This window comes from Sarcophilus harrisii, chromosome 6, assembly GCF_902635505.1.
Source record: "Sarcophilus harrisii chromosome 6, mSarHar1.11, whole genome shotgun sequence".
Classification (NCBI taxonomy): Eukaryota; Metazoa; Chordata; class Mammalia; order Dasyuromorphia; family Dasyuridae; genus Sarcophilus; species Sarcophilus harrisii.
Window position 1 is genome coordinate 246,307,890 of NC_045431.1, and position 14,167 is coordinate 246,322,056.

Consider the following 14,167-nt stretch of genomic DNA (forward strand, 5'->3'; position numbering starts at 1 on the left):
GAATTAAGGAACAAAAAGTTTAAATTCTGACCCACAAAACTAGAGCATGCACACACAAACACACATGTGTATGCAAATGTGTGTGTTTATGTGCACATGCCTTTTACATGAATGTGTATGTATATGTGTGTGTGTGCCTATCTGGCAATATCTGTTGGGAATGAGGAATACGTCTTCAACATGCAAAGAAGGAGAAGATCGTTACCATCATAAAGATAAAGGGAAACAAAAACATGAAATGGAAGTACAAGACAAGATTCATATGGAGAGTAGAAACAACACAACCATCTTGATGGCTGCTTTTGGTTAAGCTAATCTACTGGTCCCTCAGGGGATCAATGAATGTTCCATCCATTCCTCTGAGGGCAATGTTGCCCAGAGACAATGGGTTAGTGTCATGATTATTCCACTATAGCCAATAAACACTTACAAGATGGTTCAAGTTATGCTAAAATAAGTGACCAATTCATTCTGCCCAATGTAATGTTTCCCCTAATGAGGCATTTTCCTAGATGATGCTGTTTTTTGGTGTCTTTTCTAAATTACCTAATGTATCACCTCGCACATTTGACAACCTAAATGTATACTTTTCAACTTTTTAATATTTTCAAGGAAGTGTGGGGGAAAACTATCCTTTTGATCATCTTGCCCATGGCAGCTATGACTTTCTGGTTCCTCAGGCTATAGATGAGAGGGTTCAGCAGGGGAGGTATTGTTGTATAAGCCATTGCAACTAAAAGGTTTTGGATAGGTGATGTGTCTGATGCATCCCTAAGGACTGCAATCATTCCAGACACAAGAAATAAGATGAGAATCAGTAACTGAGGGGAGCAGGTTGAAATGGCCTTGTAGCGCCCTTCCACAGAAGGAATCTTGAGCACACTGAAGATGCGAGCATAGGATGTAATTAAAAAGACAAAGCAGCATGACACACAGCACAAACTTACTACAATTAATGCAAACTCAGTATTAAGCACATCAGAGGCTGAGACTTGCAGAACATGAGGGATATCACAGAAAAACTGGTCGATCACATTGGATCCTGAGAAGGGCAGCCGGAACATGTTCCCTGTGTGTACAGCTGAATAAAGAAGCCCACTGAGCCATGAGCCAGCTGCTGCCCAGAGGCAACGTGCTGGAGTCATGATGATGCTGTAATGGAGGGGCTGGCAGATGGCCACAAAACGGTCATAGGACATGGCCACCAGCAAAGCAAACTCTGTGGCTGCAAAAAAGAGAAAGAAGAACATCTGGGCAGCACATCCCAGGAGGGACAGGGACTGAACACCATGCAAAGAATTCACAATGAATTTAGGAAGCGTGACAGAGATGTTGCCAATATCCACAAGGGATAAGTTACTCAGGAAAAAATACATAGGACAGTGAAGGTGTGGGTCAGTGATAATTGCAGCACAGGTGAGAAGATTCCCCAGGAGGGCTGTCAGGTAAATCATCAGGAACAGTGCACCATGTAAGACTTGCAGCTCCCGTGAGCTGGAAAACTCCATAAGGAGGAATTCTGTGATGATTGAGAAGTTACTCATCCTGCTGCAGTGCTGTGATTTAACTAAAAACAAATAACAATGAGTAGCAGTTAAAATATGTTGAAAATGAATAAGAATTAAAATACTTATTTAGATAACTTGAAAACTATTTTGTCCCATTTTACCTGAACTAAAGCAAAATTACACTATATATTAAGGCCAAAATGAGCTGAAGACAGAGCTGCATCCAATAATTCTGGAACAGAGTTTTAAATACTTAACCCTGAAAACATTTTTACAGTCAAAGATAAAGGCCTCATTTCCAAAATATATAGAGAATTGACTCTAATTTATAAGAAATCAAGCCATTCTCTAATTGATAAGTGGTCAAAAGATATGAAAAGGCAATTCTCTTATGAAGAAATTGAAACTATTTCTTGTCATATGAAAAGGCGCTCTAAATCACTATTGATCAGAGAAATGCAAATTAAAACAACTCTGAGATACCACTACACACCTGGCAGATTGGCTAGAAAGACAGGGAAAGATAATGCGGAATGCTGGAAGGGATGTGGGAAAATAGGGACACTGATACATTGTTGGTGGAATTGTGAATACATCCAGCCATTCTGGAGAGTGATTGGGAACTATGCTCAAAAGTTATCAAACTGTGCATACCCTTTGATCCAGCAGTGTTTCTACTGGGCTTATGCCCCAAAGAGATACTAAAGAAGGGAAAGGGACCTGTATCTGCAAGAATGTTTGTGGCAGCCCTCTTTGTAGTGGCCAGAAACTGGAAACTGAGTGGATGCCCATCCGTTGGAGAATGGGTGAATAAATTGTGGTATATGAATATTATGGAATATTATTGTTCAGTAAGAAATGACCAACAGGATGATTTCAGAAAGGCCTGGAGAGACTTACATGAACTGATGCTGAGTGAAATGAGCAGGACCAGGAGATCATTATATACTTCAACAGCAATACTATATGATGATCAATTCTGATAGACCTTCAGCAATGAGATGAACCAAATCAGTTCCAATGGAGTAGGAATGAATTGAACCAGCTACACCCAGAGAAAGAATTCTAGGAGATGACTAAAAATTCTACATAGAATTCCCAATCCCTCTATTTTTGTCCACCTGCATTTTTTATTTCCTTCACAGGCTAATTGTACACTATTTCAGAGTCCGATTCTTTTTGTACAGCAAAATAATGCTTTGGACATGTATACTTATTTTGTATTTAATTTATACTTTAATATATTTAACAAGTATTGGTCAACCTGCCATCTGGGGAGGGGGTGGGGGGAAGGAGGGGAAAAGTTGGAACAAAAGGTTTGGCAATAGTCAGTGTTATAAAATTACCCATGCATATAACTTCTAAATAAAAAGCTATAATAATAAAAAAAAATACTTAACCCTGTAAACCATACAGAGGAAGTTATACAGGATGAACATTAGGAAAGTGAATGATACCACCCCAAAGATAATAAAGAAAGCTATCACCATTAAAGGTGGAAATAGATTTCATCATGTGAGCATGTGCACACACACACATTGTACTCATATACATATATATACTTATACACACATAAATACATATATTTGTATACACACATTAGTATATATGTAAATATATATAAATCTCGTTAGAGAGAAAGAATGAAAGATTAAAGTGAGGGAAAGATTCATATTTTTATTGCATATTTTATATGTTGTATTTAGAAAAGTACAAACATTTTTTGTAAACATTCAAACATATAAATTAAGCTAATTTTATACATGATTTTATTTCATAGATTGGTAAAGAAGAACCCACACTGATTTAATGCTTTGTATGAAGTAACAAAGACCATTAGTAGTAAAGTTAGAACTGAAACCAATTATTCTGACTTTAAATGCAGTTTTCCTCTTATTTAAAAAAAATGCAAACTAGAAACTAATACTAGAAACAGTAGCTTACTCTCTTGATGTTCAGTCATTTTTTCAGTTCTGATTCTCTATGACCCCATTGGGGGTTCTCTGAGCAAAGCTACTGGATTGGTTTGCCATTTACTTCTCCAGATCATTCTATAGATAAGGAACCGAGGCACACAGGAGTGGCTTGCCAAGAATGACATTGCCAATTAACTGTCTGTGACCAGATTTGAACTCACGAAATTGAGTCTCCCTGAAGTCAGGTCCAGCACTCTTTATGGTGCTACTTAACTGCTTAATTACTCTGCTTGGTTATTGGGACCATCTCAGTTACATTTCCTAAATTCATTGTGAATTCCTTATGTGGCGTTCAGTCCCTGTCCCTCCTGGGATGTGCCGCCCAGATGTTCTTCTTTCTCTTTTGTGCAGCCATAGATTACATATATACATTATATCTTAAATATAATCTTAAATAATATCTATATATTATTTGATTTATGTCATAACCTTAAACTAAAAAAAAATGAAAAAATGGGAATATTCTTCATATCTTTATTTGTTTTCTTTACTACTTATCTCTGGGGTCCTTTTCTTTATGCATTTGCCAGGCATTTCAAAATCTCTGATTCTGAGTTTAAAAGTAAGCAATTGATCAACACTTTACTATTCTAATGTGCTCCTCCTTCTTGCTAAGACTGTCCACAATTGTGACTTTGCTTTTAGAAAAGTAATAGATGTCCCATTTCTGCCCCCAAAATTGAATGGCTAGCAGAGGCCTTTTTTGTTCTTCAGGGTGAAAATCCCTATCTAATAAATTCCTTTTTTTATCATCACTCAAATGAGTATCTCTGATGAGCCTCAACAAGGCTAAGTTACAAAGATAATATTATGCACATGTTACAGGTATGGTAATGGGTCAGAGAGGCTAAAGCTTATGCATAGTCAACTTGCAGTAAACGGACAAGTATTTGTCTATTATGTCCCAAATACTGTGGTAAGCATGGGATTTTAAAAAAAAGATAAAGAAATCCCTGATCTCTATGAAATTAGAGTTAACTGAGAAGAAAAAGCAAGTAAATAAGCATGTACAACTGATACATACAGGAAGAATGAACATATTCTCAGAGGAAAGCTGAAAAGATTATACCGTTCAGAAAAGCCAGAAGTAGAATTCAGATTAAGGTCTTACTTAATTTTGGCCCACCATACTATCTGTACTGCCACCAAACCACTTCTCACACACACACAAACGAATCACAGAGAAATCATCCCCATGATCATTACTTCATACATTAAGCACCTGAGCATAGTCATGTCACAAAGAAAAATAATCACAATCACAATGAAAATACCTGAATTATTCGTTCTGATGTGCATACTTTCCAGTATATGTTGCCTTTGTCACAGTTCTCCATCTACTTACATTTCTAAACATAATCTGGACATTATCTCATTCCTCATCAATTTATTCCATTCTGATGGGCAGACTCAAAAATATGTCAAGGTACTCAAGTCTAAACCTCTGAACCTGCTATCACTCTGGAGATTTTGGTGTTTTATAATACAGAACTTGGTGAAATATATTGCCCAATATATTTTGTAGAAGGTGCTATGAAATCACCAGAGTATTCAAGATCAACATCATCATGTTCTGAGTTGCTATGAATTTTTTCGCCCATCCGTTGAGAATAATTAGGGCAGAATCTATTTTATAAACAATCCAATGAAAAAAGTTCTCCCTTTAGTCTTATTAAAATATCAGCCACATAAGTATAGGCTATTGGGAGTCTGTCAGTCCATAAGTGTCTTAATCAATAGTCAATAAATATTTACTGAATGCCTCTTATATGTCAGGAACTCTGTTAAGTGTAAAGTAATGAGTAGGGGAAGATGAAGGAGAAACAGCACTTAGCACAAAGGGATAAAGGAAAAATGCAAAGGCAATGCAACTTGTAGAAAATTAAACGAATACTGTGTTGGGTGCCCCCAGGGGGAAAAAAAGCAGTATGGCTCCGCTCTCCAGTCAAAGAGTCCAGAGAGAGGAATAGATGCAAATAATAAGATGTGAGTAGTATGATAGGCTAATTTTCACAGGATAATGGGATTTCACAATGAATATGCTTTTTAAATGTTTAATTCATTTATTCATAATTCCTAATTCATTTTTTAAATTTATATTATTTAACATTCCTTTTTTAGGCCTCTTTTGCTAAACAGGAAAGTAGGAGGGTAAAGGGAAAAAAAGAAAGAGGAGGGGGATAATAAAAAGGAAGGGCAGATTTTTTTTAAAAGGCAGTAGTCAGAATCAAAACAGATGAGAGGAAGGACAAACTATAAAGAGAAAGAAGTATAAGCAGAAGAAAGTAGGATGGAAGGAAATGCAGAGAATGCAGAGAAATGCATTGAATGAATGTGAATGGGATGACTTCTTCCCCCATAAAAAAGGGAAACCAAAATACAACAATATGTTGTTTACAAGTAAAGCATTTGAAAGCAAGAGACACACAATTAAAATAAGGGAGAAGAATCTGTCCTGCTTCAGATGAAGTGAAGAAGGAAACAGTGGTGATTACAGATTAAGCAAGAACAAAACAAACCTAAATAAAAGAGATATGGAGGGAAGCTACATCTTTCTAAAAAGCATCATAGTATGGAATATTACTGTTCTGTAAGAAATGACCAACAGGATAATTTCAGAAAGGCCTGGAGAGACTTACACGAACTGATGCTGAGTGAAATGAGCAGGACCAGGAGATCATTATATACTTCAACAACAATACTAGATGATGACCAGTTCTGATGGACCAGGCCATCCTCAGCAACGAGATCAACCAAATCATTTCTAATGGAGCAGTAATGAACTGAACTAGCTGTGCCCAGAAAAAGAACTCTGGGAGATGACTAAAAACCATTACATTGAATTCCCAATCCCTATATTTATGCACACCTGCATTTTTGATTTCCTTCACAAGCTAATTGTACAATATTTCAGAGTCTGATTCTTTTTGTACAGCAAAATAACGTTTTGGTCATGTATACTTATTGTGTATCTAATTTATATTTTAATATATTTAACATCTACTGGTCATCCTGCCATCTAGGGGAGGGGGTGGGGGAGTAAGAGGTGAAAAATTGGAACAAGAGGTTTGGCAATTGTTAATGCTGTAAAGTTACCCATGTATATATCCTGTAAATAAAAGGCTATTAAATAAAAGAAAAAAAATAATAAAAAGCATCATAGTAAATTGAGTAATATCAATATTAAATATATATGTACTAAATTACATAATGTTCAAATTCTTAAAGCAAAAGTTTAGTGAATTATAGAAGGAATTTTTTAAAAAGCTATAATAGTAGGGGACCTTACTCTGCAGATGATATATTTGGAGATGATATATTTGGAGAATCTTAGAGAATCAACTAAAAACTACTTGAAATAATTAACAGCTTCAGCAAAGTTTCAAGACATAAGATAAAATTAAATATATTTAAATATTTAGGCAGAAAAAATATATTTAAAATAATTGTAAACAATATAAGATACTTAGGAGTCTAAATTACAAAACACTTTTCACACAAATAACATCAGTTATAAACAACTGGGGGGAAAACTTCAATTGTTCATAGATAATGAATCAATGCAATAAAAATGATCATTCTGCCTAAACAAATTTTCTTATTCAGTGCCATATCACCAAATCTACCAAGAATTATTTTATAGAGCTAGAAAAAATAACAAAATTAATCTAGAAGCACAAAAGCTCAAGGAAATTGAAGTAAAAGTAAAACAAAACCATGAAGGTAGTCTAGACAAATTATAAAGCAGTAATTATCAAAACCATCTGGTACTGTCTAAGAAAGGGAATGGTGGATCAATATAACAGATTAGAGACCACATATAATGTATCCTTTTCTTCACCATAGTAGCATGAGGGAGAGGGGATTTAAAATTACATTAATTTACCTGAGATCTTGGTTCTTGTGTCTGAAGTATGAACAAATAAACTTTGAAATTAGCTATTGTGGTGGTCTTCTTTAAAATATAATGGTTCTCTCTGAGAGCAGGTTTCTTGGGGAGGTTTTCTGGAGGCAGCCTTAGTTTCAGTTAAAAGTAATAATCACCCAAATGCAGCCAGGTGCTAAAAGTTCAGATCTTTTATTGTGTCCTTCAAAATAGCCCGGTTAGTTTAGAGGCCTCTCTCCCTCTTTGGTTCTAAGAGCTCTTGCAGCTTTGTCCTTTGCTTCTGCCTCTGCTTTCTTCAGTCTCCAGCCAGCACCAAGTGGAAGATGGAATGAATCTCTCTTGCCTCTGAGAGAGGGCTTCTGGCTCTTAATCTCTCAGAGTGCTTCTTCCAAGTCTTGTCTCCTTGCCTGGGGCTGGGCAGCTTTCTGGAGAGCCTTTCAGACTAGCCTTGGTCTCAGTGCAGGGTTAGGGTTAGGGTCAATGGGGGAAGTGCAGAAGCCCAGCCACCACAGTGGTGTGAGATGAGATGGATGAATCTGGTTGCACCTCCGAGAGAGGGCTTCTCCTGAACTAACTTGACTGGCTCACTGAAGCTCTATTTATGGTCCTTCTCCGAAAGTGGGATTATGGATTTCCTCCCAGAGTGCTCTCTGGCCCTAAGAGCTTCTTGGTTATATGAGCTCTCTAAAGGTGTGAACATTTGTTCATATTGTTTCTATCAGTTCTACTTAGTACCTTGTTTCAAGTTTGACCCATAACATCTCCTCTTAGGATCAGATCAGTCATACTGAACTATGCTAAATTAGATAACTATTGTCTCTATCAACTTTAATGACTTAACACTTTGTAAGGATTCCAACAAGATATTTCCAAGAAAACTCCTATGAGCTATTTTACTTTATTATATATAAAGTTCATTGATTCTGTATCTATTTCAGAAAATGACCTGAGATTCATAATGGACAGAATATTCAAATGAACTTTCTCAATATTTGTAATGCCATGACCCTCTCAGTCCAACCACAGAGGAAGAACAATGACTGTAGTGTCTTCTCAAATTAATTTCCTTGATATAGCTGATTTTTTGTTCTTCCAGATGAATTTTGGTGTTTTTTTTTAACTCTGTAATTTTTTGGTAATTTGATTGGTATGGAGCTGAATAAGTAAATAAATTTATTAAGTAGAATTATCACTTTTATTATATTAGCATGGCCTACCCACAAAAATTAATATTTTTCTAATTTTTTAGATATGATCCATGTGAAAAGTATTTTGTAACTGTGTTCGTATGGTTTCTGTGTGCCTCTTGGCAGACTTCCTAGTATTTTACACTGCCTACAATTATTTTAAATGGAATTTCTCTCTTTCTGCTGGATTTGTTGCTAACATATAGAAATGACAATCATTTGTGTGAGTTTATTATTTTATATTTTATAGAACATTTAGATGATATAGTGGGTAGAGTTCCAGGCCTAAAATTAGGAAGAATTCCTCATCTATAAAATTAGCTAAAGAAAGAAATGGCAAGCCGCTACAGTATCTCTGCCAAGAAAACCCGAAATGTGGACACAGAGTCAGACACAACTAAATAATTTTATTCCTAAAATTTTGTTAGGTTTGTTGTCTCAAATAGGTTTTGTCATTGTTGTTGCCAATTCTCTTAGGTTCCCTAAGTATATCATCATATCACCCACAAAAGTGTGAGTTCTCTTATCTTATTGCTTATTTTTATTCTTTATATTTCAGTTTTAAGAGCGAGTTCATTCCATTCAGTTATCATTGCCAATTGTAAATTTCCCTCTGTCTTCTCCCCAAATCATTCTTCTTTTGCTTTACCTCATCTCCTTTTCAAAAATCTATTTAGTTTTTGATCATTTTCCTGTCACTATAAAAGGTTTTTTTTAATCAGACTTGTGGTGGTGATGGTGATTGTATGCTTCCTTTTCCAGACTATTACTTGACACCGCATTTTATGTTAGGTTTAAGCTCTGTTCAGTTCCAGAGGAATGGCTGATCTAAGCTTCTATAGCTCAGTGTGGGGATCTTTTTGGTGCTTCCATAGTAATGTGATCCAAAGGAGAGGTCTGGTCCTCTGGCTTTGTGTTCTGGTCCTTATCCGGGTATGACACCTGTTCTTAGTAATTGTGACTGCATCTCTGTGTCCCCCCAATTACAATCCAGAACTGTGTAATGTGTTCAAGGAGTACCAAATGGCACAAAATCCTACCTAGTGCCAACATATGAATCTCATGAAATCTCTTTCTAAGGTGGCTCTGCCACCCCTATATACTGAGTATTCCTGTTTCTCCTGCTGCTTCTGTAGCTGTTGTGGCAAGACCCATCCCTATCCTCCTACAACCTTACCCCACTCCCAGACATTCTTCATTCAAGGTGACTACAGACCTCTCTTTTCTATCTAAATTGTCCTGAATTGCAAAAATGATGTGAGCATTAGAAGAAATTCAAACTTTAAAAGGTTATTGATTGAATTGCAAAGAGAATTATATCAGTGTTTTGGGAAAGAAAATGGACCTTTCATTTTCTCCTTACATCAGTCATGTTGGACTAAGGTTTTAAAGACCTGATACTTATATTGCCCCAAATTATTATACGCACAAAATGCCACCAGCAACAAAGGGTATTTCACTTTTAATGGAAACAAGGAAAGAAGTATGGACCTTTGAACTTATTTATTTTTATTTTTAAATAATCATTCTTGTCTTATGAGATATCAATAAACATGAGCAAAAATTCACAAAGAGAACATATACATGTAATTGATGAAGAAAATGCTACCAAGCTTCAGAGGAACAGATGACAAATAGAAATAAGCATAGTATCATCTTACATTTATGAATATATATGTGTGTATATGTTTGAATATCTGTATCTATACATGTATGTGTATATACACTTAATTGTCTTTTTTAAGGTTGGGAGATAGTGGAAAGGAAAGGAAAAATAAAGAAGAAAGTGGACAGTAAAGAAGAAAAGAAAAATAAAGATAACAAAAAAGCTGGACAGTTTCCAAAACAATGTGTAGCATTTTTAATATAGGTTTTCTTGAAATGTAAATTTGTTTTATATTGAATCTTCTCATGTTCTGCTGTGTATGTGACAATGTTTTCTTTTTCTTTCTTGTTTTACATTTAAATTTAAAATAAATTTTAAAATTTACTCCAAAAAAGAATGAAAAAGAAAATCATATCCACACATTGTCTATGCCTGGAAATACAGGATTAATTCTCTATCTTTAGAGTCCATCATCTGTCTAATTAGCAAGCTTATTCATCAGCCATTTAAAGCCACATTTGGTCATTGCATCAAACAATTATCTTTCCTACTTTTTTTCCTTTTTGATGCTACAGTCATTGCTAGATGGTTCTCCCAGTTCTGTTCAATTCCCTATGCATCAGTTACCTCAGGTTTCTTTTATTCTCTCTTTCATGTTTAAAGAGACCAATAATAGGCCATTATATAATATGCCAATTTGTTCATCCATTCTCCATATGATGGGAATTCACTATTTCCAGTAAATTTTCAGATCTCTACTTATAGAATTAAAGCAAAACGATTTCATGTTTGGATGGATTAATTCATAAATATCATCACCTGTTACATATTATAAATCTTTAAAAATGGTTCAGTCATTCATTTCCATGCATTGTCTTAGCTTTAATTTTTGTGAGGATATTCTTTTTTTTGTGAATCAAAGGGGAGAAAAAAGGTTCATTTTTCATTTTTTAAATGTAGCTGTTATGCCATTTTAAAGCATATTCAATACCCTAGCTATGCATTCCTTGTCCTCTTAATTTTCTTAGGGCTAGACACATCCTTCTTGAGGAATAAAGCCATTCGGATTATCTTAATCAACACAACTTTGATCTTCTGGTTTCTCAAGCTATAAATGATAGGGTTCATGAATGGGGGTAGTACTGTGTAAGCCATTGCAATAAGAAGATTCTGAACTGATGATCTGTCTGATGTCGGCCCCAAGACTGAAATAATTATAGAAAGGAGAAATAAGAGAAGGACAATCAAGTGAGGGGAACAGGTAGATAAGGCTTTGTAGCGTCCTTCCATGGAGGGGATCTTGAGTACACTGGAGAAGATATGAGCATATGATATAATTAAAAAGACAAAGCACAATAATAGAAAACATGAGCTTATGGCAAGTAGTAAGTATTCAGTATTGTATACATCTGAGTTTGCAACCCGCAATATCTGTGGTATATCACAGAAAAACTGGTGGATCACATTGGATCCTGAAAAGGGCAAACGAAACATGTTCCCTGTGTGTAGGGCAGAATAGACAAAACCAGTGAACCAGGAACCAACTGATGCCCAAAAGCACCGGGATCGTGTCATGATGACCCCATAGTGCAGGGGGTAGCAGATGGCCACAAAGCGATCATAGGACATGGTCATGAGGAAAGCAAATTCTGTTCCTCCAAAAAACAAAATTAAGAACATTTGAGCCATACATCCCAGGAGGGAGATGGATGGAGTGTCTATCAGGGTATTAACAATGAATTTGGGAAGAGTGACTGAGATGTAACACATATCCAACAGGGATAAATTGCTTAGAAAAAAGTACATTGGAGCATGAAGGTGTTGGTCGGTGATAATAGCAATAATGGTGAGGAAGTTCCCCATCAAAGTTGATAGATAAATCAGAATGAAAAACATAGCATAAAGTACCTGTAGCTCCCAAATGCTGGCAAAATTGATAAGGAGAAATTCTGTGATGATGGTGAAGTTGACCATGCTTGCTAGCTCCCAGTAAATTTTCGAGATCAAAAGTACAGCAGAAATAGGGTAGCAAAGAAAGGAGAAAATTGCAATTCGTTGTCTCCTCCTTTCAAAAACTTCACAAAGAGAACCAGATTCCATCTACTCTGTGCACAGCTGAAGCAATGCTGAAAATGAAGGCGCTGATCCTAATGCTGATCCATATGTCAGAAACTGTCAAACTACATAAACTGATGACAGCAGGACAGACAAAAAGCAACTATGAGGAAAGACTAATTCAAATACATCAAAGAGAAAGGTCTCCAAAATACAGGCAAGAAAACTGAGGGAGGGGAGAAAATAAAAACACTTATTATGTTTTAATATATAGCATAAAATACAATAAAAATTATGTCACATATTATATAATAATATTATATATAAACATAAAAATGTAATTACCTATTGACTGAATTGTCAAAATTACAAGAAAATATGAAATGTGTTATGATGTTTAAATCATTCCATTATAGATCTCAAATTCAAGTACTTACATAGTTTTTTTCCCTAATTTTTGAAGGCCTATATTTTGTGAATGGCTCAAATTGCTCCTTAATTCACATTGATAGTCAAAATTCCAAATATCTTAGTTACTGAACAAAACAAATAATTTTAAAGTTATATGACTCCTTAAACGTTTTTCTTGTCAACACCTTTTTTTTAACTGATTATTTTTACTGAATCCACAGGAAAGCAACATGTCTCCTGGCAAATGGCAATTTGCTAATGTAAAGATCAGAAAGAGAACCCAATGTCTTTAACTCCTAGCTCTTTCCAATATCATACATTGTTTTTTTTTAATGGCAGCAACTGCCATTCTCTTGGAATTCAAATGCTCAAAGATGGCTTCTGGGTTCTATTTTATTAGTTTTTTTTTGATCCCTAGTCACTGAAATCCAAAGAATTTACTTTTCATAGAGAAAAGAATTATTTAAAAATATCTATGAACTAGAAAGAGTAAATAAGTAAATAGGTTGTAATTCCACTCACTTAATTCTAGTGCCTTCTCTATATTAATCCCTGATTTTACTTAGAAACAGCTGTTTTCTATATATTTTTGTCCATGTCTCCCCTATTAAATTGTAAGTTCCTTTAGGGAAGAGATTATCTTTTTTTCCCTGGGTTTTGTTTTTGGCAAGGCAATTGGAGTTAAGGGATTTGTCCAGGATCACACAAATAGGAAGTATTAAGTGTCTGAGGCTGAATTTGAACTCCTGATTCCAGGACTGGTGCTGGTTCACTGTCCCATTTAGCTGCCTCCAAGAAAGTATCTTTTGCTTCGTTATTATCTCTAGCACTTTGCAACAGTGCTTGATATAGAGTAAGTACTTAGTAAATGTTTATTGGTTGATTGGTTGCTTCAATAACTTCTTCATATATCTAAAGTTTAGAAAAATTAGATACTTTAGATCTAACTTGTTTAATATCCCTTCCCTTTGCTCAATTTATTTCTCAAATGCTCTTATGCTTAAAATGCTTTTTTATACTTTTTTGCTTCAGGCCAGAGATTTTCAGAGCTCTGCTTTATCACCAGACAAGATAATAATTAGTCAAAATCCATTGTACAGTTTTTATCCTTTCCTGGTAAAAAGGTCCCAAATACCCACTTACTTTTCTCAGGCAATAGAATTCTCCTTTCTACTGAGATTTATAGAGCTGGCAACAACTGCCATTCTCTTAGAGTTCAAGTGCTCAAAAGTGGCTTCTGTGTTCTATTTTATTAGCTTTTATTTATCCCAATTCACCTAAAAATTGCTCTGACATAATACAGAAGGTAGAGTTTCTATTATTCTTGTATCTTCTCAGATCGGATCACACTGATCTTTAATCTTACTGTTTCCTTTGTATGCAGTGTAAAGAGGAGATAAGAGAAAATATGTAGATCTGAAGTTTGGTACCAGTTCTGCCCTCTAAAAATAGCCAAGCTACTTTGTTCTTCACTTTCCACCACTTTGTCTGTGTCTCAGGGCTCCCATTATAGGATTTTGGACCAGATCAAGAGATTT

At 35.3% G+C, this 14,167-nt stretch overlaps 2 protein-coding genes across 6 annotated transcripts in view; both read right to left on the bottom strand.

Moving 5' to 3' along the window:
* Positions 1-14,167, bottom strand: part of LOC100932913 (olfactory receptor 14I1-like) — a 110,587-nt gene that overhangs the window by 28,834 nt on the left and 67,586 nt on the right. The window lies entirely within an intron of this gene.
* On the bottom strand, positions 591-1,544 carry LOC100929615 (olfactory receptor 14I1-like). The gene has a single exon (XM_003774609.3). It carries the CDS (start codon positions 1,542-1,544, stop codon positions 591-593), a length of 954 nt encoding a protein of 317 aa, XP_003774657.3.